Source organism: Schistocerca cancellata, chromosome 2 (assembly GCF_023864275.1).
Source record: "Schistocerca cancellata isolate TAMUIC-IGC-003103 chromosome 2, iqSchCanc2.1, whole genome shotgun sequence".
In the NCBI taxonomy this organism is placed as follows: Eukaryota; Metazoa; Arthropoda; class Insecta; order Orthoptera; family Acrididae; genus Schistocerca; species Schistocerca cancellata.
In genome coordinates, this window is record NC_064627.1 from 228,484,180 (window position 1) to 228,510,007 (window position 25,828).

Genomic DNA, 25,828 nt, shown 5'->3' on the forward strand with positions numbered 1-25,828 from the left:
CCCCATTTCTCCCCAGGGGGCCCACAGTTCCTTTTGTGGGTACGTGTGTGGCGCGCATGGCGCCCCGAGCTATTGCAGTCTCCTTCCTTTTTCCAGACTGCATTACCGTCCCTGTTCCTCTCCTTACCTGTCCTTGCTCCTTTCTCCCTACCCCCTCCTTTCCCTCTTGGTGGACTTCTTTATATCGCCCTGCCTATCCTCCCAGCTTTGTTTTTATATGAGCTATTGTTTAGTTTGCTGTTTCCATCTCCTTTTCGACGTTTTTGCTCCCCTTGGGGTTTGAGATCTATTTCCAACGTTTTCTGTTCAGTGTGAGCCATTTGGGGATGAACTCCCAGCCTAGATTCCATGGTAAAGGCTCCTCACTCCCCCTCCCCTTCCCTCCCCTTGTACCCTAGCCCTCTTCCTGCTAGGTCACCAGCACAGTAGCCATTCCATGTGGTGGGGCTGTTAAGTACCCACTTGGCTGAGCCCCCTGACAACACAGGGATCACACTGCTAGTACCTGAGCTGTTAATGCCTCGTGTATGCCAAGGTGTTGCTCATCAACTTGGGGCGTCAGAACTCCTGGAACATCCATTCTCTGGCCGTCTCTAAGAGTGATAGAAGACATGGCACTCCATCTGCTCCTTTGGCCTTCCCCTCCCTGGCCACCCCCTGGGAAGAGGGTCAAGCTCGCCGGCTTGGGTTGAAACCTTTCCCTCAGTACCTGGCTTGTACCAGGACAGATTGCGAAAGTTTTGCCATGACCAAGCCTTTGTTTTTCGTGGAGACGATTGAAGATAAGTATGGGCGAAGTGGAATCCATGAGTAAAATGCGGTCCAGTTCTTTGCTCATAAAGACATCTTCTGCTGCCCAATCTGTAGCACTGCATACTTGTGACCATCTCGGTGATATCCCAGTCTCTGTCGCTCCCCACCAATCTTTGAACTCGGTACAGGGCATCATTTTCCACCAGGATCTTCTTCTCCAAACTGACGAGGAGCTCCACAAAAACCTCGAGTGGCGAGGAGTCCAATTTATCCACCGTGTACAGTGAGCCCCTAAAAGCAATCACACAGATACAGGCGCCTTAATCCTCGCCTTCGAGAGGGATACCCTCCCAGAGAAGGTAAAGGCGACGGTATATCGATGTGATGTAAAACCCTACATTCCACCACCGATGAGATGCTTTAAATGCTTACGGTTTGGACACAAGTTTTCCCCCTGCACCAATGATCCCCTCTACTGTGACTGTGGGCACCCCCTCCATGGGGGGGAGTGCCTGTGCTCCCCTGCCAGTGTGCATAAATTGTAATGCACAGCATCCTCAATGCTCGCCAGCATGCCCAGTCTCCGTGAAAGAAAGACAGATTTAAGAGTAAAAGATCTTAGATCGACTTGCCTACAACGAGGCTTGTCGAAAGTATGACCAGCTCCACTCCATGCCTATAACTTCTACTTTTGCTTCAGTTACATCCATTCCCCCTTCTCTTCCCAGCCCTGCCCATTCGCCCCACACCTTCCGCCTCAACCTCACTCTCCTACTCTCCCTCCACATCAGTACTCACACCCACCCCTTAGAGTGCTGCTCCCCCTCCACTGCTGGAGAAGTGCTCCCCTTCTTCGGCAGCCACTGGTACTGGAGCTCCCTCCTGGGACTCCTCTTCCCAGCACCCCCCCTCCCCCTGAAAGGCGATCTGCAGCCCCACATTGGCCACACGACTGCAGCTAGTGGGCGCCAAGGTCGCCAGGTGTAATTCCGTGCCAGACGTAGCTGCAGTCTGCCCTTCTCATCCTTCATAAGGGAAGAAGCAGAAACACAAGAACAAAGGCAATGCCTGTCTGGTACCCCCTGAGGTGCTGCCTTCCCCTCCTCCAGCCAGTGAACCAACAGAGTCGGAACCCAACTGTATGGACATTACCCCATCCTTATCAGTGATGAATGAATGGTGACTCAGCGGCATGACCAGCTCTGGTCCATTCGCTTCCCATTTGGACCCCACCTTGAGAATCTTCCAGTGGAATTGTAATGGCTATTTGTCACCTCCCAGAGTTGCAGCCCCTTCTTTCCTCCTACTCTGCTGCTTCCATTGCTCTCCAGGAGACCCATTTTATCAATTCTTACTCATCCACCCTTCGTGGGTTCCACACTTCCTGTCGAAAATGAATTGGCCCCTTGCAGGCTTCTGGTGGTGTTTGCACCTTGGTCTGCAGGGATAGTAAATGGGTTCCCCTCCATACCACTCTGGAAGCAATTGCTGTCAGGGTCCATCTGGCCACCCCAATCACAGTCTGTAATCTCTGCCACCCACCTGACAGGCTGCCCACATCCCTTGCCCTAACCACCCTTCAACTACTCCCTTCTCCCTTCCTGCTTCTAGGGGACTTCAATGCCCGCAACCCTCTTTGGGGTAGTCACACAACTACTGCCCTGGGCAGGACAGTTGAAGCTGTTCTGACTGGCCTTTACCACTATCTCCTAAACACCGGCACTTCCACACACTTTAGTGTGGCACACAGCACTTTCTCTGCCATAGACCTCTCTATCTGCAGTCCCGGCCTTCTTCTCTCCATTCATTGGGGTGTCCATGATGATTTAGGTGACAGCGATCATTACCCAATTGTTTTGATCTTCCTTCAGTATATCTTGCTCAGTCACCCTCCCAGGTGGGCTTTCTCTAAAGCTGATTGGGGTGCCTTCTCCTCTGCTACCCCTGTACTAACACAGTACTATTGATGAGTCTACAGACTTTTGACTGCCGCCATTGTTTTCGCAGCTGTTTCAGCCATCCCTTCTCCATCAGGTTCCTCTCATCGGAAGATGGTGCCTTGGTGGACCCCGGAAATTCCTACAGCCATAAGACCACCACTGTGCTCTTCAGTGCTTCAAATGGCACCCTTATACTGCTCTCCTTCTGGTCTTTAAACGATTCCTCGCCTGGGCCCATTACCTTATCAAATTTCAGAAACGGATTTGCTAGGAACAGTATGTGGCTGCCATAGGTCCGCACACCCCCTATTCACAAGTCTGGGCGAAACTCAGGCGAATTTTTGGCCATTGTCCTCCCACTGGCATTGCAGGAATCTCTGTGCATGGTGTTGTCCTTACCCATCCGGACTTTGTCGCAGAGCATTCCGCTGAACACTTTGCCCAATCATCTGCATCGACTGCATACCTTCCTTTTCCACATCCTTCCCCACCCCATCTTCCCTCCCCTCGCATCTGCCTCTTCCCTTCCCTTTCTTCCCCCCCCACCAGGGGGTCCACAACTCTTTTGTGGATACGTACGTGGCGAGCACGGGGCCCTGAGCTATTGCAGCCCTCTTTCTCTCCAGGGCTGCATTTCCTTCCCCTTCCCCTCCTTTCCCATCGCCCTCTCCTCTCCTCTCCTCTCCTCTCCTCTCCTCTCCTCTCCTCTCCCTCTCTTGGTGTCCTTGCTTATGTTGGCCCCTGCTATCCTCCTGGTTCTGTTGGTTTTACAATTCGGCTTTGTTGCATAATCATCTCCTCCTTTTGGCATTCCCTGATCCCCCTCTGGGGTTTGACCTCCATTACAAAATTTCTCCTCCGTAGTGTGAGCCATTTGGGGAAGAGCACCTTACCTAGTGTCTCCGATGTGCACCCTCCTAGTCCATTCCACCTTTTCTTTCACGTCATTGTCTGATGCTAGGGTGCATAGCCAGCTCGGTAGCCAGCCCGTGTGGTGGGGTCGCTATGTACCCTTGTGGTTGAGCGCCCTGAACACACAGGGATCACACTTATGATACGCCAGACGGCCCTTGCTGTGGCTGGGTGGCGCCCGTTAGGAGAGCCCCTGATTGGAATGGGTGGTATCAGGGCAGACGCTATGCAAATGAAACGTATACGGGTCCAGAACTCTGGCCGTTCTTCTGCGGCCGTCTCTCTGTGTGGAACTGATTCTTTGAGTACTGCTTCTCTTGCCCCTTCAGCCTTCCCTTCCATGGCTACCCCCTGGGAAGAGGGTCAGGCCTGTCGGCTAGGGGCGAAACCTTTCCCCCGTTACCTAGTTTGCACCAGGACTGATAGAGATACTTTCACCAACCAAACCTTTATTCTTTGTGGAACATATTGAAGACAAGTTTGGCGAAGTGGACTCCCTGAGCAAGATGCGGTCTGGTTCATTGCTGATCAAAACTGCTTCAGATACCCAATCTGCGGCCCTTCATGCCTGTACCCATTTTGGCACAATTCCTGTGTCAATTACCCCCCACCAGTCTCTAAATATGGTACAAGGTGTGATTTTTCACTGGGACCTGATCCTTCAAACTGATAAGGAACTTGGGGACAATCTCGGACGGCGGGGTGTTCACTTTGTTCGGCGTGTTCAGAAGGGTCCTAAAGACAATCGCATTGATACTGGTGCCTTTATTCTGGCCTTTGAAGGGGATACCCTCCCTGAGAAAGTTAAGATTATGGTTTATCGGTGTGATGTGAAGCCATACATCCCACCTCCTATGAGGTGTTTTAAGTGCTTGCGTTTTGGACAAGTCTTCCCGCTGTTCACAGTCCCCTCTCTGTGGTGACTATGGACGTCCACTCCATGAGGGGAGTCCCTGTGTTCCCCCTCCAGTATGTGTAAATTGTCATGGTAGTAATTCTCCACGTTTTTCCAGATTGTCCAGTATATAAGAAGGAAAAGAAGATACAGGAGTACAAGTCCCTCGATCGTTTAACCTACACAGAGGCCTGTAGGAAGTATACCCATCTTCACCCTGTGTCCATGACATCTAGTTATGCTTTGGTTACATCTTCACCCCTTACCCCCATTCCGGACCCCTCTCCTCCCCCCTCCCCTGCGGCTCCCACACCACCTCTGGGCGCTGCTCCCCCTCCCCAGCCAGAGAAGTGCCCCACTCCTTCAGCGTCTGCCTGTCAAGGGCGCCTCTCCTGGGATGCCCCTCCCCGGCACCTTCCAGGCCAAAGGTCTGCTGCCTCGCGACGACCGCGAGAGCCGCAGTCTGTCAGCCTCCAGGTCGCCCGGTCTCTTTCTGTTCCTGATCTTGCTGCAGCTGGCTCATTTATGCCACACAGCCCTCCTCGATCTCAGCCTGAAAAGAAGAAGAAACGTAAGTCCCGGGACAAAGAGCCTCTGGTGTCACTGGAGGTCCCAGCCCCGACTTCACAACTGGATTCTGACCTGTCGTTCATGGATGTCGCCCCCTCCTTGTCGGTGATGGGTGGGGACCCGGCGGTATGACTGGCTTTAGCGTGTTCAGTCCCCATTTAAATCATCGTTCTGTGGTTCTCCAATGGAATTGTAATGGATACTATCGTCACCTTCCGGAATTGAAATCCCTTCTTTCGTCTTACTCTGCAGCTTTGTGTGGTTCTCCAGGAATCTCATTTTACTGACGCTCACTCACCGACCCTCTGTGGGTTCCGTGTTTTCTGTCGAAATCAGGTCGGACCCCTGCGGGCTTCTGGTGGCGTTTGTACGTTGGTCTGTACAGACATTGCTAGCATGTGGATTCCTCTTCAAACTCCATTGGAAGCGGTTGCTGTTAGGGTCCACCTAGACTCTGCAGTCACGGTTTGCAATCTTTATCTCCCTCCTGACAGGACTCTTACACCAGCTGCCTTAACTGCCCTTCGTAAACAACTTCCTCCTCCTTGGGGATTTTAATGCTCATCATCCCTTGTGGGGCAGTGCCGTGCCTTTCCATCTAGACGAGGTCTTCTCATAGGCCAGTTTATTGCAGACCACGACTTGTGCCTTCTTAATGATGCCCCCCTACTCATTTCAGTGCTGGTCATGGTACCTTTTCTGCCATTGATCTGTCTCTTTCTTCTCCCTCTCTCCTCCCTTCATTACACCGGTCGCCACACGACGACCTTTGTGATAGTGACCATTTCACGTTGATTATCTCGCTCCCTTCCCGCTCCCTGGTGGACAGGTTACCTCGTTGGTCTTTCCAACGCGCCGATTGGCCTCTATACACTGCACAGGTCGTGTTTTCTCCTTCTTTGTCGGGTTGTATTGATGACGTCCTACGTGACGTGTCTGACGCGATTGTTCGCGCTGCTAGCATTGCTGTCCGGCACTCATCTGGACCATTTCGTCGCCGGCATGTCCCGTGGTGGAGTACGGCCATTGCCATTGCCATCACCATCACCATCCGTGATCGCCGTCGCCATCCGTGATCGCCGTCGAGCTTTACAACACTTTAAGAGGCACCTATCCATAGCCAGCCTTACTACCTTTAAACGCCTCCGCGCTAAAGCCTGTTATTTAATCAAACAGAGCAAGCGGATATGTTGAACGATTCGTTTCTCCCCTTGGTTCTACTGTCCCTCTGTCACGGGTATGGGCTACACTTCGCTCTCTCCAAGGTTGCCATCGGCAGTCCACCCTCCCAGGCCTTCACCTCCCAGATGGCCTTTGTACGGACCCATTAGTTCTTGCAGAACATCTTGCGACCCATTTTGCCGTGGCATCAGCCTCCTATCCAGCTGCTTTCCTTCACCAGAAACAGCGGGCTGAAGCTTGCACCTTATATTTTACCCCTTGTGAGTCAGAATCTTAAAACGAACCTTTTACTGAATGGGAATTTCTTTCTGCTCTATCTTCTTCTCATGATGCGGCCCCTGGCCCAGATTCCATTCATAACCAACTGCTTCAACATCTCAGTGCTCCACAATGGCAACATGTTCTTCGGGTGTTTAACCGTATGTGGCTCCAGGGTGACTTTCCTTCTCAGTGGAGGGATAGCATCGTGGTTCCTGTCCTTAGGCCTGGTAAGAACCCCCTATCTGTTGACAGCTATCGGCCAATTGGTTTGACCAATGTTGTTTGTAAGTTACTTGAACAGATGGTAGCCCGTCGGCTCAATTGGGTCCTCGAATCTCGGGATCTGTTGTTCCCTTACCAGTGTGGCTTTCGAGAGGGACGGTCTCCAATCGATCATTTACTTCACTTGGAATCCGCAGTTAGGCAGGTTTTTTCCCAGCGCTGCCATTTGGTTGCAGTGTTTTTTGACCTTCGAAAGGCCTATGACACGGCCTGGCGTCATCACATCTTACTTACCCTTCATCAGTGGGGTCTTCGGGGCCCACTCCCGATTTTTATCCGCCAGTTCCTGTTCCATCAGTCATTCAGAGTCCGAGTTGGTACTGTTTTTAGTTCTCCATGGACCCAGGAGACAGGCATCCCACAGGGTTCTGACAAGTGTGTCCTTTTCCTCATTGCTATCGATGGACTTGTGGTCTCTGTCGGTCCTTTGGTCGCCCCTGCCCTGTATGTGGATGATTTCTGCATTTGGTTTAGTTCCTCCTCGATGGCATCTGCAGAATGGCAGCTCCAGGGAACTATACGGCGTGCCTCTGCATGGACCCTCCCATACGGGTTTCAATTCTCTCCTTCACAATCGCGGGTGGTCCACTTCTGTCGCCGTACTACGATCCACCCTGATCTAGAGCTCTATCTCAATGCACGACGATTGCCTGTGGACCCGCAGTTTCGTTTCCTGTGTCTTCTTTTTGACAACAAGCTCACTTGGCGCTCGCATATCAGACATCTGAAGGTAGGATGTTTCTGTAAACTCAATGTCCTTCGCTTCCTTGCCCACTCCTCTTGGGGTGCGGACTGTTCCCTCCTTCTCCGTCTTTATCGTGCTCTAGTTCTGTCTCGCTGGGACTATGGTTATCAAGTTTATGGTTCAGCTGCTCCTTCCACACTGCACATGCTGGATCCAGTCCACCATCGTGGTATCCGTTTGGCCACCGGTGCCTTTCTTACTAGCCCTGTTGATAGTCTCCTGGTTGAAGCTGGGATCCCCACCTTTTCAGTTCGGCGGTCCCAGCTTCTGGTGTCTTATGCAATCACTATCCGTTCCTCTCCACTCATCCTTCCTATTCTATCATGTTCCCAGACCATGGACGTCGCCCACCCGACTCCCGCCCTCGGGCGGGTTTACCGGTTGGGCTCCGCCTTGCGTCTCTTTGCCGTGATTTTCAGCTTCCTTCTTTGTCCTGTCTTCCTCACTCCCTCCCCTCCACCCCTCCTTGGTTAGTTCCTCGGCCTCGAATTCGGATGGATCTTCGCCGAGGTCCGAAAGATTCCATTCAGCCCAAGGGTGTTCTGTTCCTTTTTCCGCCAAATTTTATGGTAGTTTCTGGATGCTGTTGTTTTTACACTGATGGCTCTAAATCTGCTAATCATGTGGGGTATGCCTTCACGTCCTCTGTTGGAACGGAAAATCATCTGCTGCCACCTACATGTGGGGTGTTTACTGTGGAATTGATGGCAATTTCCCAGGCCCTTACCTTTATTAAACAGTCCCAACACAGCCGCGTTTTGTTATGTATGGACTCGATGAGTGGCCTTCTTACTATTGACCGGTGTTTTTCGCACCATAGCTTGGTCTCTGCCATCCATGACCATCTTGCTGATATTCACCGTGCTGCTTGTTCCATTGACTTCCTTTCGGTCCCTGGCCATGTGGGTATCCCGGGTAATGAGCTCGCTGATAGTTTGGCTGGGGGAGCAGTCACTTACCCCCTGTTTTCTGTAACCCCTCCTGCAGCGGATTTATGGCTTGACATCAAATCCCACTTCGCACAGTCATGGGCCAATTCTTGGGAGGCTACTCCCCTCTCTAATAAACTTCATGCAATTAAGGTGACACCAGGCCCGTGGCATCCTTCCTTTCACCTCTCCGAAAGGACTCGACCACACTGTGTCATCTCCGCATTGGCCATACCAGGCTGACCCATGGTTTTCTTTTGCGTGATGAACCACCCCCACTTTGTGGTTGTGGAGCCTTCGTCAGTCGCCCACATTTTGGTTGACTGCCCCTTTCTTTTGGCTCTGCGTGCTAAGTACAGACTCCCCCAAACTTTACCTTTGATGTTGGCTGACGATTCCCGGTTGGTCTCTCTGGTTCTTGGTTTCCTCTGGGAAAGTGGTTTTTATTCTCAGTTTTAAGGTTTTTAATCTCTCTGGTGTTCGGACAGGGCGGTGAGTGTTTGGGTGTCTCCCACTATAAGCCGTGTTTGGAGATTCCCGACTCACCTCCCTGACAGATCCTCTTTTCTTCCGCTTTTAGTCTGTTTTTACCCCCTTTTTTTAAGGATTGGTTAGTCTCCTTTTCCCATATGTACTTCTACATTCTAGCGGTTGCACCTTCTAAGTCACAGGTGGTCTTGCCTATACTGCTTCAGCATAGTGCTGGGTTCGTTCTTTCGCTGACTTCCCTCATTTTGTTTTTGCCATTGACAACATGACTGCCCTTTTACGTTTTTAGCCTTTTCCCTTTTATTGTTCTGACTTTCCTGAGATGTCACATTAGCGGAATGGACCACATTTGAAACAAGGGACTGATGATCTCGCTGTTTGGTCCCTTAAACCCCAACCAGCCCACCAACCTTTCTCCCCATCTGGGAGTGCCTACGTCTGGAGAAGGACGCTCGAAACTGTAAATCGGTCTCTCTTCTATGCTTTCTCTGCTGGCAAGTCTGTCCTTCCTTTGTCCTTCCATTTTTCCTTACCTCTTCTCTTTACCCTTTTCTCCGCTGTGGCGTTTAAGACCTCTATTCTTTCCTTTCTTTTCCTTTTCTTTGTTCCTCCCTTTCTCTTTTTATCCTCCCTGTGCATGTCTGAAGGCCGACCCACGCATTTCTATGTGTAGCCGGTGACAGGGTAACGCGTAATTCCCCACCCCGGGTAGACAGGTAGGACACGTACGTACCCCCTGGTAACGGCCATGCCCAGGGACGGGTGATTACCCGAGCTGATACCTTCTGAAAGTGCCGATTGGTCCCTCCATCCGTTTCTCGGGAGGTGTGACCTGAGGTGTGAACAATCACCTAAGGCGGGAGTGCCCTCAGAGAGGGCCCCCACAAGGAAGGAGCGCGCCATCGGAGACGCCGGTAATCATGGGGGATACTTCTGCAATGGTTTCCTCATCATCTACTGTGTCTGCTCACAAGCGTAAGTTCAATGAGTCTCAGCCACAGACAGTTCTTCCATCGTTGCCACAGTTCCTTGTTGTTTCTCGGTCGGACGAAGGTAAAGAGTTCTCCACAGTCAACCCTTTCATTATTCAGAAAGGTGTCTACGCAATTGCAGGTCCTGTAAAGTCTTGTTCCCGTTTACGAAATGGCACCTTGTTAGAAACAGTCAGTGCCCTCCAGGCACAAAAATTGCTGCGTGCTTTACTGCTACACACCTTCCCTGTCCGGGTGGAAGCACACCGCACCTTAAATTCATCACGTGGGGTCGTTTATACACGCTCCCTCGACGGATTGTCCAACGAGGAAATTCAAAACTACCTGTCTGACCAGGGTGTAACATCGTTCCAACCCGAACTGTCTTCTTGACATTTGACAGAGTTAAACTTCCATCGAACATAAAAGCAGGCTATGAGATAATTTCCGTTCGCCCTTACATCCCAAACCCTACACGTTGCTATTGGTGTCAGCAGTTCAGTCATACCAGCCAGCCTGTGTGGCAAGGATGCCCATGAGGTTGCTTGTCCACCTCCATCCCCTCATTGCATCACCTGTGTGGGTGACCACGCTGCTTCCTCTTGGAATTGCCCCATTTTTAAAGACGAACGGCTCATTCAGGAAATCAGAGTGAAGGAAAAGGTGTCAACCTTTGCTGCTCGAAAATTATTCGCCAGTCGAAAGCCCACTGTGCCTCAGACAGGAAAATACAGCACTGTCCTTGCCTCTCCTCGACCAACAAAGGAGGCGGCCACGCAGACTTGTAATCTCACCTTTAGTGCCACGGTCGTCAGATTGGCCAGTGCAAAGATTGCCCGTTCAACGTCCCCTCTCACCTGCTCACTCCATGGCTCACCCTTCATCGGGTTTTGCTAAATCTCAAGCCCCAAAATCAGACACCCGGAGTTCCAAAAACGAGCCTACTCGTGAAGATTTTTTACGTACACCAACATCACAACCATCGGTTCCTCCTTCATCTCAACGTCCAGTTTCCAAGAAGGCTAATAAGAAACCCAGTTCCTGTCCTTCTCCGCCACGGCGTGTCTCATCTACAGCACCACATGGCGGTAACTGCCCTCGACTGTCTTCCGTGTCGCCGAGGCGCACTGCTGGCGGCCGATCAACAGGCCGATCGCTGGTGGCAGGAACTGCTCCCGGACAACCTATGGATGAGGATCTTCTGTCTTCAGCTGATAGCCGTTCCACGCTGTCGGTCGCAAGGTCTGAGCAGTCGTTGAGTTGAGGGCAACCTTGGTCACATTCTTCTCTTTTCTGTCCACCCAATGTCCATTATCCATTGGAATATCCGCGGCATTCGAGCCAATCGGGATGAATTGTCGATCATCTTACGATCCTACTCGCCGGTCATCTTCTGTCTTCAGGAAACAAAGCTGTGTCCCGACAATCGCTTTGGTTTTCCCCCCATTTTCAGTCAGTCTGATTTGACCTCCCCTCTGTTGAAGGCACTCCAGCCCATGGAGGAGTCATGATTCTTCTCCATGATTCTTCTCCATGATACTCTCCATTATCACCCAATCCCCTTAAACAGTTCCTTCCAAGCTGTCTCTGTCCGTCTTTCCCTTTCTGGATACACGTTCTCTCTTTGTACTGTATACATTCCATCGTCCACAGCAATGGCAAGAGCTGATCTTCATCTTCTTGGTCAGCTTCCGCCTCCCTATTTGCTGGTTGGGGACTTCAATGCCCACCACCCACTTTGGGGATCTCCGCGTCCTTATCCGCGTGGCTCACTATTGCTAGACGTCTTCCACCAAGCGGATCTTGTTTGCCTCAGCACTGGGGACCATACATTTTAGTCTGTCACCACGACAAATTTCTCTCATTTGGACCTTTCGGTCGGTACTGTTTCGCTAGCTCGGCGCTTCTAATGGTTCGCTCTTGCTGATACACACTCCAGTGACCACTTTCCATGTGTCCTTAGATTGCAGCCACAACTGCTATACATACGCCCGAGGCGCTGAAAGTTTGCCCAAGCCGATTGAACACTCTTTTCGTCTCTAGCGACATTCGATGACCGTCACTTTCCTAGCGTCGACGATGAGGTCACTCATATTACAGAAGTTACTCTTACAGCTGCGGAACGTTCAATACCTTGCACCTCCGAATTGCCCCGGCGCCCCCCAGTTCCTTGGTGGAACGAGGCATGCCGAGACGCAATACGTGAGCGGCGACGTGCTCTTCGCGTTTTCAGACACCATCCTACTTTGGCCAACTGTAACCGTAAGATGCCGTCGCGTCATCCGCGATAGCAAGAAGGCAAGCTGGGTCTTCTTTACTAGCTCCTTTAACACCTTCACTCCCTCCTCGGAAGTTTGGAGTCAGATTCGGCGGTTATCTGGAGCGTCTAGTTTCTCTGCGGTCTCTGGGCTCACTGTCGCGCATGATAAATTAGTGGACCCCGTCGAAATTTCTAACTCATTGGGTCAACACTTTGCTGAGATTCGAACTCTTCAAATTACCCGCCAGCTTTTCTCCCGAAGAAACGTGCAGCGGAAGTGCGACCTCTAGCTTTCTCCTCTCAAAATCGCGAAAGCTACAATACTGTTTTCTCTATGCGGGAACTCCAACATGCACTCTCTTTTTCTCGCTCTTCCGCCCCAGGACCGGATAGTATTCACATCCAAATGTTGCTGCATTTATCATACCATAGTTTGCGTTACCTCCTTCGCCTTTATAATCGAATTTGGACCGACAGTACTTTCCCCAGACGATGGCGGGAAGCTATCGTCGTTCCTTTTCCGAAACCTGGAAAGGACAAATATCTCCCCTCTAGCGATCACCCCATTTCTCTCAAGAGTAGTGTATGTATGGTTTTGGAACGTATGCTGAATTGCCATTTAGCCTGATGGCTGGAGTCACGAAGTCTTTTAACACCTGCCCAATGCGGTTTACGAAAGCATCGTTCTGCAGTTGACCATCTTGTTGCTCTCTCCACTTATATCATGAACAATTTTCTCAGGAAACGCCAAACAGTAGCAAAATTTTTTGATCTGGAGAGAGCGTACGGTACCTGTTGGAGGACAGGCATCCTCCGCACACTGTTCTCTTGGGGCTTTCGAGGTCGGCGGCCCCTTTTTCTTCGTGAATTTATGGCAGAGCGCACATTTAAAGAGCGGATGAACACTACTCTCTCCCGTACTTTGTCCCAAGAAAACGGGGTACCCCAGGGCTCCGTGCTAGTGTTGTACTGTTTGCCATTGCCATCAATCCAATTATGGATTGTTTCCTTCCTGATGTCTCGGGCTCCCTCTTCGTGGACGATTTTGCGATCTACTACAGCTCTCAACGGACCAACCTTCTTGGACGACGTCTTCAAGGATGTCTCGATCGCCTCCACTCTTGGAGCATCGAAACCGGCTTCCGGTTTTCTCTCAGTAAAACCGTTTGTGTTAATTTTTGGCGTCGTACGGAGTTTCTTCCACCTTCCTTACATCTAGGACCTGTCAACCTTCCGTTCGCGGACGTCGCAAAATCTTGGGTCTCATGTTTGACAGAAAACTGTGCTGGTCCTCCCACGTTTCCTATCTTTCTGCTCGCTGTCTGCGATCCCTCAACACCCTCCGTGTCCTGAATAGCACCTCCTGGGGAGTGCACCGAGTGGTCCTTCTCCGCCTCTATAGCGCTTTAGTGCGCTCGAAATTGGACTATTGAAGCATAGTTTACTCCTCTGCTCGGCCGTCTGTTCTTCGGCGTCTCGACTCTGTCCACCACCGTGGATTACGTTTAGTGTCTGGAGCTTTTTACACCAGCCCTGTGGAAAGCGTTTATGCTGAGACTGCTGAACCTCCGCTGTCCAATAGGCGAGCTATCCTTCTGAGTCGTTGTGCTAGCCATCTGTCTTCCACGCCTGCAAATCCGGCCCATGACATATTTTTCGACGCCTCCTTGGATTTAGGGTATGCAGGCCCCCCTTCTCCCTACTACCACTGGGAGTCCACTTCCGTCGACTGCTCCATTCTCTTTCCTTCCACTTTCCTAAAACTTTCTTGACACCTTGGGGTACAGCACCGCCTTGGCTCTGGCCCCGAACCTGCCTGCTCCGTGACATTTGTCAGTTTCCCAAGGATGGTACCACTTCTCTTGTTTATCGTCGGGTTTTGCTGCTCTATGTGCACAAATGACGGACGCCACATTTATTTACACCGACGGCTCGAAAACATCGTTAGGTGTAGGGAGTGCCTATATTGTTGGCGACACCCCCAATCGATTTCAGCTTCCCTACCAGTGTTCGGTTTTTACTGCGGAGCTTTACGCTGTTCTCCAGGCTGTCCAATACATCCGTCGCCATCAGCGGATACAGTATATCTGCTCAGATTCGCTCAGCTCTCTCCTCAGTCTCCAAGCTCTCTACCCTGCCCCCCCTGGTCCACCGGATTCAGGACTGCCTCCACTTGATCCACTTGGGGGCGTCTCTGTGGCGTTCCTCTGGATCCAGGATATGTTGGTATCTGTGGAAATCAGGCGGCAGATATAGCGGCCAAGGCTGCAACCTCTCTTCTTCAGCCAGCTATTCGCATGATTCCCTTCGCTGATCTGCGGAGTGTTTTATGTCGTCGTGTTGCTCTTCTATGGCACGCACATTGGTCGACACTTCGCAATAATAAGTTACTGGATGTGAAAGCTCTTCCCTGTGCTTGGACCTCTTACTCCCGAACTCATCGGCAGGAGGTAATTTTAGCTAGACTCCGGATAGGGCACTGTCTTTTTAGCCATAGACATCTTTTAAGTGGCGGTCCTCCCCCACTCTGTCCCCACTGTGGACGGTGAGACACCTTTTACTTGAGTGCCCCTATTTTACTCCGTTATGCGCCGGTCTACAGCTGTCGCCTGATATATCTTCCATTTTAGCAAATGACACGCGCTCAGCCGATCGCGTTCTCGAGTTCATTAGTGCCAGTGAGATGACGTTAGTCATTTCAAGCTCTTATTGGGGACAAACAACCCCCCTTCTATAGTGGTTTTTTAAGCTTTCCTTCTGTTTTTAGTTTCCCCAGTTTTTTGAGTTTCGTTCCCATTGCTGCTGGTTTCCAGGTTGATTTTTTTACCTTTTCGTAAGTCATAGACTGGGCGCTAATGACTGAAGCAGTTTTGCGCCCTAAAACCATAAAAAAAAACAGTCCACAGGGTTCCGTGCTGAGCATCCCTCTCTTTCTCGTCGCCATTAATGTACTGGTGGTGGCTGCTGGGCCGACAGTGAACCCCTCTTTGCATGCTGACGATTTTTGTATCTACATCAATTCCTCCATCATGGGCGCCATCTACAGGGGGCAATCTACCGGGTGCGATCTTGGGCACTCTTCTGTGGCTTTCAGTTTTCGGTGGCCAAGTCATGTGTCATGCATTTCTGCCATCGCTGTACAGTCCATCCCCATCCAGACCTGTTCCTCGATGGCCAATCCCTTGAGGTGGTGGACACCCATTGCTTCTCGGGTCTGGTCTTCGGTGCCTGGTTGACATGTCTCACTCATCTTTGACAGCTGAAGAGGATGTGCTGGTTACATCTCAGTGTTCTTAGATGTCTGTACAATACTACCTGGGGTGCAGACCCCTCTATTCTCCTACAATCGTACAAAGCGCCGGTTCAGTCTCGTATAGACTATGGGATTCCTGTCTATGGCTCTGCATTACCTCTGACATTTCAGATACTAGACCCCATTCACAAATTGTGAGGTACGACTTGTGACTGGTGCCTTCTGGACTAACCCTATGATTAACCTTCTTGCAGAGGTGGGGATTCCACCACTGCGAGTTTTGCGCCAACAACAGCTGATACCTTACACACTCCACATTCACTGTACCCCAAAGGACCCTAATTATGGTCTCCTTTATTCAGACATGGAGATCAACCTCCCGCAGCGGCGGCCACAGTGTGGGCTTACCAATGGCTGCCCGCATTCAGTCGCTCTTTTCTGAGCTCCAACACTTCCCTTCACCGCCTCTTTTCTATGCTCACTCATGTACCCCTCCATCGTGCGTCTCTTGGCCACAGCTCTGTCTTGATCTCTCCATCAATTCAAAGGATTCTGTCCCTCTGGAGGCCATTTGCCACCAATTCTACTGTCTCCTCAGTTCCAGGGTTCAGATTTATACTGATGACTCCATGCTTGCTGGTCACACTGGTTATGCTAACCCCTATGCGAGACACACGGAACTTCGTTCCTTGCCAGATGGCTTTAGTGTTTTTACTGTAGAATTGGTAGCCATCTTGTGCACACTGAACCATGTCCGCTTCTCAGGACTGTCCTTCACTATCTGTAGTGACTCCTTGAGCAGCTTGCAAGCTGTCAGCCAGTGCTTCCCTCACCACCTGTTGGTCATAGCTATCCAGGACTCCCTTTTTCTCCTTGATCAATGTGGACGCTCAGTGGCTTTCATTTGGACCCCAGGCCATGTTGGGATCCCTGGCAATGAACGTGCCAGTCAACTGGCTAAATTGGCTACTTATGGTCCTCTCTTGCTATTGGCAAAACCTTCGCTTGGCATTATATCGTCAGGATTTGGAACTTCGAGATGCAGAGTAGCACTCTATTTCTTTGCCGAACAAGCTCAGGGCAATAAAGGATTCTACAACAATGAGGCGGTCTTCCTTACAGGCCTCTCGTAAAGCCTCTGTCGTCCTTTACCAGCTCCGCATCGGCCATACTTGGCTGACTCACGGTTATCTCCTCCATCATGAGGACCCCTCTCCCTGTCGTTGTGGATTGATGTTGACTGTGGTTCACCTCTTACTGGACTGTCCCAATTTAGCCGCCCTGTGACAGACTTTTAGCTTTCCTGACTCGCTGCCTCATCTGCTGATCTAGTTTTACGATTTCTTCGTGATAGGGTTTTTATCGCTTTATTTAAGGGTGGGACCTTCAACCTTAGCGGTGGGTGGAGAGGATGGCAGGCTGTCTTGTTCCCCCTTTCGCCCATATTGGACTGGCTTCGACTGGGCTTGGTGGCTCACCCCCGCCCTCTGCCTTCCCACTCCTTTCTTTATGGGGTCTGTTTTATCTTGAGTGTCTATCTTGTTTACCTGTGCTTCTTCCTTCATGCCCCTTTCATTAGTCACTTTCTTTTCCTCCTCTCTTCCTCCGCCTTCTTCCTTCCTTCTCTGTCAATAATTTGTAATTTTATGCTCATTGTTGTTCCCTCTTACAGTGTGAGGTTTTATCGGTTTGTTATTCCAAGGTTGGAGAGACTGATGACCGCGTAGTTTGGTCCCTTCTCCAATCCAACCAACTTTCCCCATTTATTTCCATCAATGCCCACTCGCTGCCAATGTCTGTAATTCATTTGCGTCTTAATTCAGAGTGGCTGCTGGATCAAAAAAGAATTGTTCTTTTGGCATGTCAAAAAGAAGACGCCACATGTACAGATATTGTGTCCGGAGTTCCACCTTATTTCAAGTGTGTTCGAATGCACAGTACTAGGGCGCACGAGAAGTGCTAAACGAAGATACTTGCTCAAACAATAGTGAGAATTGTATCTATGTTGAGGATGTCACAGAGAAATAAAAAGTAATGAAAGTAAAACAGACAATAATAAAAGTAAATAGTAAATCATCGAACTAGCACTATCAAAATGAAGAGCCCGTGTAGGTGGCCAAGGAATTTTATCGTTACTAGTGACGAAAGGTCGGTCGAATTGGACAGGAATATTACTAGCACCGCCAGGCGAAAATTTGACAGTGTTAATTACAGATGGTGTGGCTGTGGTAACGATATTTGGATCAATTTCGCTGCAAGTGAAGTTCTACAAGCCGTCAGTTAAGAGCTAAAAACGAACGTGGAGGAAAGCCTTAATGCTTGTCTCAATCTTTGGGAAGGCCGAAACAAACACGCTCATCATCAGTTTCGTGGAAACCAGGTTAATTAATGGTAATATAAGCGCACTTGACATTGAAGCAAGAGGTACCTAGCTACAGATAAGTGTGTGAAGGAAAGTTTGACGCCGGCTGCTGTGACAGAGCGGTTCTAGGCGCTTCAGTCTGGAACTGCGCGACCGCTACGGTGGCAGGTTCGAAGCCTGCCTCGGGCATGGATGTGTGTGATGTCCTTAGGTTAGTTAGGTTTAAGTAGTTCTAAGTTCTAGGGGACTGATGACCTCAGATGTTAAGTCCCATAATGTTCAGAGCCATTTGAACCATTTTGAAAGTTTGTCGTGGCATTACAGAACAGCATCATCTTGTCTTAAGTGCATTATTATTCAACTATCTTAACGAACTGCAGAAATTTCTCACCATAGACATAATTAGCAATATCGAGCAAACAGCTGTGATGCAACGTGCCGTTTACATTTACTTGGGTTGTGTAGACATTGTCAACCGTGTTTTGCCTCAAACTAAGATGGCACAGATTCATTCGGCAGCCGCGACGTATGGAGGCCACCAGAACCAGTGAATCTGTAATCAAATCCCTTACAAGGCCAGAATGTTTTCAGTGAATTCGTGGCGGTTTGGGGTTAGAGGCTCCATACGTATGCAAACTAAATGTAGAAGACTGCAGAGGATACAGCTAAAGATACTGAACAGTAGCTGGAAAAGGATGGATTGGATATTGCGTTGCCCAGGGCTCAAGGTTGCGACAGTGCCGCGTCATTCCTTGAATCTTTTTCGAGTTCATGTATTCTCATGTGTTCCCTCTAGCATCATCGGTTTTGGAATTGCAGAGAACTTATATTTTTTTCGTTCTCATCTTCTCCATCAAGATGGGACTTCGTTGTAGGAACCACTGTCTGATACTCGCTGGAACGCTCATTACAATTCAGCTTGTGGGCACTGCGGAAGATAAGCACGATACATCCGTAGATACGTTCTTCCAGCTTCCCATAGGCACACAGTGCGACCCCGTTCAAGTAGCGGACACTGTTCAACAAGAGAACGAACTCGTCGATGGGACATCGTTGTATCCTAGAATGAATGCTGCAAACACGGTTCACCTCTAAACTCAGCACAGCTACTGCCTGCAAAATCGGAGGACGCACAGACAGGCATCCTGAGCGCCATGACGTGGTAAATGAATCTGTAACATTACAACCCCTCACAATCACGCTTTGTACCATGGTGCAACTGATCAGTCCTTTTAGGGTATTGTTTTTCAGCATAATATATTACATTTTCTACAGTGTAAGAGCGCACATTACATATATATTTCTTATCAGCCATTATGCTGGTTCTACCACAAATTTTAAACACAAATATACCAGTTTGTAAGCAGACAGCAGGCCTCATTTAGGTTAGCCGCTCTGGGCATCTGACAGCGTAGTCGGCATCTCAAAGCAACTAACGTAATATAGAACTAGTGCTGATGAAAGAAACCAGAACCGTCTCCTATAAAAACATACAAACATTTCCAACATCAACACAGGTTCATAAACTCAAGAAACAGCTCTGTTGGGATATGAGCGTAACATAGCGCTCAAATCCCAGCACATGTTTCGTGACATAATTACTGGAAGGCAGAAACTCAATAGACCTTCATGCACTCTGTTCATGTTGTTTACTTTAGCAGCGGTAAAAGAATCGTGATGTAAGTCGAATTGATTTCTCCATTTGATTTCCATACCACTTTCTGTAGACTAAATTTTGATCAATGTAATTTATAAAAAAAGTAACTATTATGGATTTCGTAATTTTTAAGGACAGTTCCAGATTATTCCATTATTGATTGTAAAAACTGTAATGAAATTGACTTAATGGCGCTAGTATGTCCGATAAATGAAGACGCAAACAGTGAGTGGTTAAAATTAATATGGAAGACGCTAATGGTGAAGGTGGTTTGCGGAAATAAACAATTATTCCTTTCTGCGTGAATGAAGTATTTTGTGCTTTGGTAATACATTAGAAATGCCTATATAATATTTCGTTCTATCTACTATTGTTCCACGACTATTCAGGGTTTGAGTACAAATTGTGTTTTTGTAGCACAAGAACGAATATAAAAGCCACTATGTTACTACCAAACAGTTATCACAGGATTATTTTATTAGTTGGCCCACAGGCGTAGTTGAAATTACTCATTTAGTGCGTATTTAATGCAATACTTCATGATGTTTGTTAGTGGCAGAATTTCCAGTCCAAAGACCTTGAGTTCAGTCTTCGGACAGTTACATTCTTTTTCCCAGTGACCACTTCCTTCATACCTGGCAGTGATTAGTTAACGTGTCAAATCTGATTCGTATCTTGAGATATGTCTGCAGTAATTTTTACAACTTACAGATCGCATTTTTTTAATTTACAGACTGACTGATTGACATTAAAAGGGTAAATTGCTGCTTACGAAAAATGAAGGAAAGGCGTACAGATGACAGTGGGTATTTCGCCAGTGTATGTAATGTAGGAATGTATGTAAGGTGGGAATTTAAGGAGATGGGACCTGGATAAACTGACTAAACCAGAGGTTGTAGAGAGTTTCAGGGAGAGCATAAGGGAACAATTGACAGGAATGGAGGAAAGAAATACAGTAGAAGAAGAATGGGTAACTCTGAGGGATGAAGTAGTGAAGGCAGCAGAGGATCAAGTAGGTAAAAAGATGAGGGCTAGTAGAAATCCTTGGGTAACAGAAGAAATATTGAATTTAATTGATGAAAGGAGAAAATATAAAAATACAGTAAATGAAGCAGGCAAAAGGGAATACAAACGTCTGAAAAATGAGATCGACAGGAGGTGCAAAATGGCTAAGCAGGAATGGCTAGAGGACAAATGTAAGGATGTAGAGGCTTATCTCACTAGGGGTAAGATAGATACTGCCTAGAGGAAAATTAAAGAGACCTTTGGAGAAAAGAGCCACTTGTATGAATATAAAAAGCTCAGATGGAAACCCAGTTCTAAGCAAAGAAGGGAAAGCAGAAAGGCAGAAGTAGTATATAGAGGGTTTATACAAGGGCGATGTACTAGAGGACAATATTATGGAAATGGAAGAAGATGTAGATGAAGATAAAATGGGAATACGATACTGCGTGAAGCGTTTGACAGAGCACTGAAAGACGTGAGTCGAAACAAGGACCCGGGACTAGACAACATTCCATTAGAATTACTGACGGCCTTGGGAGAGCCAGTCCTGACAAAACTCTACTATCTGGTGGGCAAGATGTATGAGACAGGCGAAATACCCTCAGACTTCAAGAAGAATATAATAATTCCAATCCCAAAGAAAGCAGGTGTTGACAGATGTGAAAATTATCGAACTATCAGTTTAATAAGTCACAGCTGCAAAATACTAACGCGAATTCTTTACAGGCGAATGGAAAAACTGCTAGAAGCCGACATTGTGGAAGATCAGTTTTGATTCCGTAGAAATATGGGAACACGTGAGGGAATACTGACCCTACGACTTATTTTAGAAGCTAGATTAAGAAAAGGCAAACCTAAGTTTCTAGCATTTGTAGACTTAGAGAAAGCTTTTGACAATGTTGACTGGAATACTCTTTCAAGTTCCGAAGGTGGCAGGGCTAAAACACAGGGAGCGAAAGGCTATTTACAATTTGTACAGAAACCAGATGGCAGTTATAAGAGTCGAGGGACATGAAAGGGAAGCAGTGGTTGGGAAAGGAGTGAGACAGGGTTGTAGCCTCTCCCCGATGTTGTTCAATCTGTATATTGAGCAAGCAGTAAAGGAAACAAAAGAAAAATTCGGAGTAGGTATTAAAATCCATGGAGAAGAAATAAAAACTTCAAGGTCAGAGACAGTAAAGGACTTGGAAGAGCAGCTGATCGGAATGGACAGTTTCTTGAAAGGAGACTATGAGACGAACATCAACAAAAGCAAAACGTGGATAATGGAATGTAGACGAATTAAGTCGGGTGATTCTGAGGGAATTAGATTAGAAAATGAGACACTTAGAGTAGTAAAGGAGTTTCGCTATTTGGGGAGCAAAATAACTGATGATGGTCGAAGTAGAGAGGATATAAAATGTAGACTGGCAATGGCAAGGAAAGCGTTTCTGAAGAAGAGAAATTTGTTAACATCGAGTATTGATGTAAGTGTCAGGAAGTCGTTTCTGAAAGTATTTGTATGGAGTGTAGCCATGTATGGAAGTGAAACGTGGACGATAACTAGTTTATACAAGAAGAGAATAGAAGCTTTCGAAATGTGGTGCTACAGAAGAATGCTGAAGATTAGATGGGTAGATCATGTAACTAATGAGGTGGTACTGAATAGGATTGGGGAGAAGAGGAGTTTGTGGCACAACTTGAGTAGAAAGAGGGATCGGTTGGAAGGACATGTTCTGAGGCATCAATGTCACCAATTTAGTATTGGAGGGAAGCGTGGAGAGTAAAAATCGTAGAGGGAGACCAAGAGATGAATACACTAAGCAGATTCAGAAGGATGTAGGTTGCAGTAAGTACTGCGAGATGAAGTAGCTTGCACAGGATAGAGTAGCATGGAGAGCTGCATCAAATCAGTCTCAGGACTGAAGACAACAACAACAACAACTTGTAATGTGAATCAGTTAGGCATTGTTATTGCTGTGTCAGTGTAGAAACTAAAACTGTTCCGTTATAAAAAAACCGGCTAATGCAAAACTTCTTTCCTACTTTTATGTTTTAGCTTCCCTAAACGTCAGTACAGAAACACTTTTTCTGATTCTCTCCCCCCCCCCCCATAAAAAAGCCATTAGGTCCACAATGACTAACTGAAAATACATAGTATAGGAACGAATAAAGGATATTCAGCAAATAAAAACGGTTCATATATTCCAAATTAATTATATAGGCATGTAGGAATGGAATTACCATCAGCCATGTAGCAAATAAGTTGCAAGTGCTGCTGTGATGTCCTATGGCTTACCTCTCTTAAGTTTCTACATACTAGTGGCGGGATATTAGGGGTACCTTTTCATTGATACGCATAGTAACTACATTCACTTCGGGTGCAGTGGCATAGGATTTGAGATTGGATTCATTGTAAATTAAATGAGAAAAATCTACTTCCCCTTCGCCTTTCTAGGCCCTATCACTAGCATTAATTCAAAGTGCTACGGTTAAGATTTTGTTGCTGACATTAGTTTAACAAGTAAATATTATGGCACTCCCGGCATCGTTGTTCCAGGACTGCAACAATAACGGCAACGTGGACTGCCACGACTTCGCTTTGATCCACCACCTGGGTCCTTCCTGCGACGGCAAGCCCGGCCAGGTGTACATCGACGAGTTCGAGAACTGCCGCTTCAACTTCGAAGTGCTCAACCAGCCTTAGAAGGACTGTTCACGTGGCCTGTGGTCTCTGCCATATGGGGGCTTATTTCTTTGGTTGGCACAGTTTTACGTCCAGCAATTAGAGCGACAAAGTCTCCTGGACGAGAGCTTCTCAGATACACTTGCGTAGATTATGGTTAAGAAATATCTACTCATAAATAAAAGTCTGTAAAATTGTATCTAAACTCAGTTAAAAAGCTCAGTCACCGTTTCTGCCGACATGTATGTTAAGTTTAGATAAGTTTTTTACATATTTAATGACCGAATTTTTCCCACAGATCACTTTTACAAGGAGATTCGACATGATTGCCTGTGGCCTTAGAGAAGTTACCCTCACCACATTTTCCAGAAATAATTAAACGAAGAAACGAAAAATGTAATTCAGGATGGCCTGGCGGAGATTTCATCCTTCTAAAGACAAGATCAGCAATGCAGCCTCATTCAACTTTGCTTGCAGGAAACTTACCTAACAATGTAAAAAGTTACTGCTACACTGTACATTAATTTCCCAGTACTGATAACTGTACCCATTACACACCCAATTTTATAATTCACGCTATTCACGCTATAAGGAACATGACAATGAACATTTTCCATTTTGTGTACCGCAAATTCCTATTTATGTCTGGAAAATTAAGTATCCCTCAAGAATTAAAGAGATGTTGATCAGAAAGAGGATGACATGTTAGTAATATGCACTGGAGAGCTTTCGTCTAAGATTTTCCACAAAAGAAAAATAAATTGTGGAAAATTGTCTTATGAATTAAGACATGTTTTATTTTTATTTACTTGTGTTAAATTTTCATCAAACCCTACTGACTTCTCTAATAAACCCTTCACTGTATAGAGCATATTGCTTAACGGATACTTTCTAAATGCTATTTTTGATAACTTTGTTACCTCTTTATCTCCTTCTGCCAATTTATTTTGTAATTTTATTCTTGGTAGAAAGTGCTATTTCGAATACTGTGTTTATTGTCGCTAAATGTAAGTTTAGTCTAGATATATTTGTGGTAATGGACAAGGCTGTTTGTACAGTAAGTATCTAGACTACTTTTCACTTGTATAACTGATTGGTAAATATATCTACATAGTATAGTTAAAATCCCAAGTATTATGAACAGATTTTTACAATCAGCTTGATTCCTATTTTTTGTTACTATTCTTACAGCCTTCCTCTGAAGTTCATAGTTTAATTTTGCTCTCTTGCACCCCTGAAAAAATTTCAGAGATAAAAATTGAGAGTACATACGAATAATGTGTAATGAAAAGTATTTGGCTATTACACTCTGATGATAAGATTCTGAGGGCACAAAAAGCTGATGACATTCTGGTTTATTAGAATTTGGCTGTACAACCATAAACTACCTTTTCCTTTATCTAATATTTTGGCCATATCTTCAGAATGAGCCACTTGACTGAAGTTAAAGAACTCCTCCATCCTTTAAAACACCAGGACAATGCCATTGTGCATGCACCCTACATAAACAAGGGCCAGATTATAAGTCCCAAAAATCCGTAAGTAAGGGATTCCTATGGGACCAATATTGAGTAACATTCACTCCCCAGTTATGACAGTGGCAAAAACATATCCTCGTTTTAAAGACTGGTTGTGCCGGCCGTTGTGGCCGAGCGGTTCTAGGAGCTGCAGTCTGCAACCGCTCCGGTCACTGGTTCGAATCCTGCCTCTGGCATGGATGTGTGTGATGTCCTTAGGTTAGTTAGGTTTAAGTAGTTCTAAGGGTCTGATGACCTCAGATGTTAAGTCCCATAGTGCTCAGTCATTTTTTAAAGACTGGTTGTCAGAAAGTATGCTCATCATATACATAATTATGCAGGCTTTTTCCAAACTTAAACTGCACATACTGAAAAATTCTGTTTCATTAATACGTTTTGATGAGGTTTCCTTATTCATTACGGTTTCCCTTTCAAATTCATTCTCTCTCTCTCTCTCTCTCTCTCTCTCTCTCTCTCTCTCTCTCTCTCTCCCCCCTCTCTCTCTCTCTCTCTCTTTCTTTTTCTAATTGATAAAGAGGTTACAGCGTTGTTTAAACATATTGTGATCTAGACATATTTTTATTAAATAAGTATTTTTTAATAGTGATAGTGTAGCCTTGGACAGAGCCTTGTCACCCTTCGTGATCAGTTTGTTTACAAGTGACTCTGAGCAAACAGTGCTGGCCTCTGCTAGTTTGTAGATAAGTTAAGGACATCTTTGTAGTGTGCCCCTATGGTCAGGACGAATGACATGAATTTTTAAACCATATACACCTGGCTGAAAATGACTTAAAAGCTCGTGGCACCTTCCATCAGTAATGCTGGAATTCAGCATGGTTGTGGCCCACCCTTAGCCTTCATGACATCTTCCACTCTCTCAGGCATACATTCAATCAGGTGCTGGAAGGTTTCTTGGAAAATGGCAGCCCATTCTTCAGAGTGCTGTACCGAGGAGAGGTATCGATGTCAGTTCGTGAGGCCTGGCACGAAGTCAGCGTTTCAAAACATCCCAAAGGTGTTCCATAGGATTCAGGTCAGGACTCTGTGCAGCCAAGTCCATTATAGGGATGTTACTTTCTTGTAACTACCCCGCCACAGGCTATGCATTATGAACAGGTGCCCTATCATGTTGAAAGATGCAATCGCCATCCCTGAATTGCTCTTAAACGGTGGGAAGCAA

At 47.2% G+C, this 25,828-nt stretch overlaps 1 protein-coding gene across 1 annotated transcript in view; it reads left to right on the top strand.

Moving 5' to 3' along the window:
- LOC126144816 (invertebrate-type lysozyme 6-like) overlaps nucleotides 1-23,330 on the top strand; it is an 81,710-nt gene extending 58,380 nt beyond the window's left edge. The window contains exon 4 of the mRNA XM_049915514.1: nucleotides 23,006-23,330. Coding sequence (XP_049771471.1) covers nucleotides 23,006-23,152 — 147 coding nt within the window. The 3' untranslated portion in view covers nucleotides 23,153-23,330. The remainder of the gene's footprint in view (nucleotides 1-23,005) is intronic.
- The last annotated feature ends 2,498 nt before the right edge of the window (nucleotides 23,331-25,828 follow it).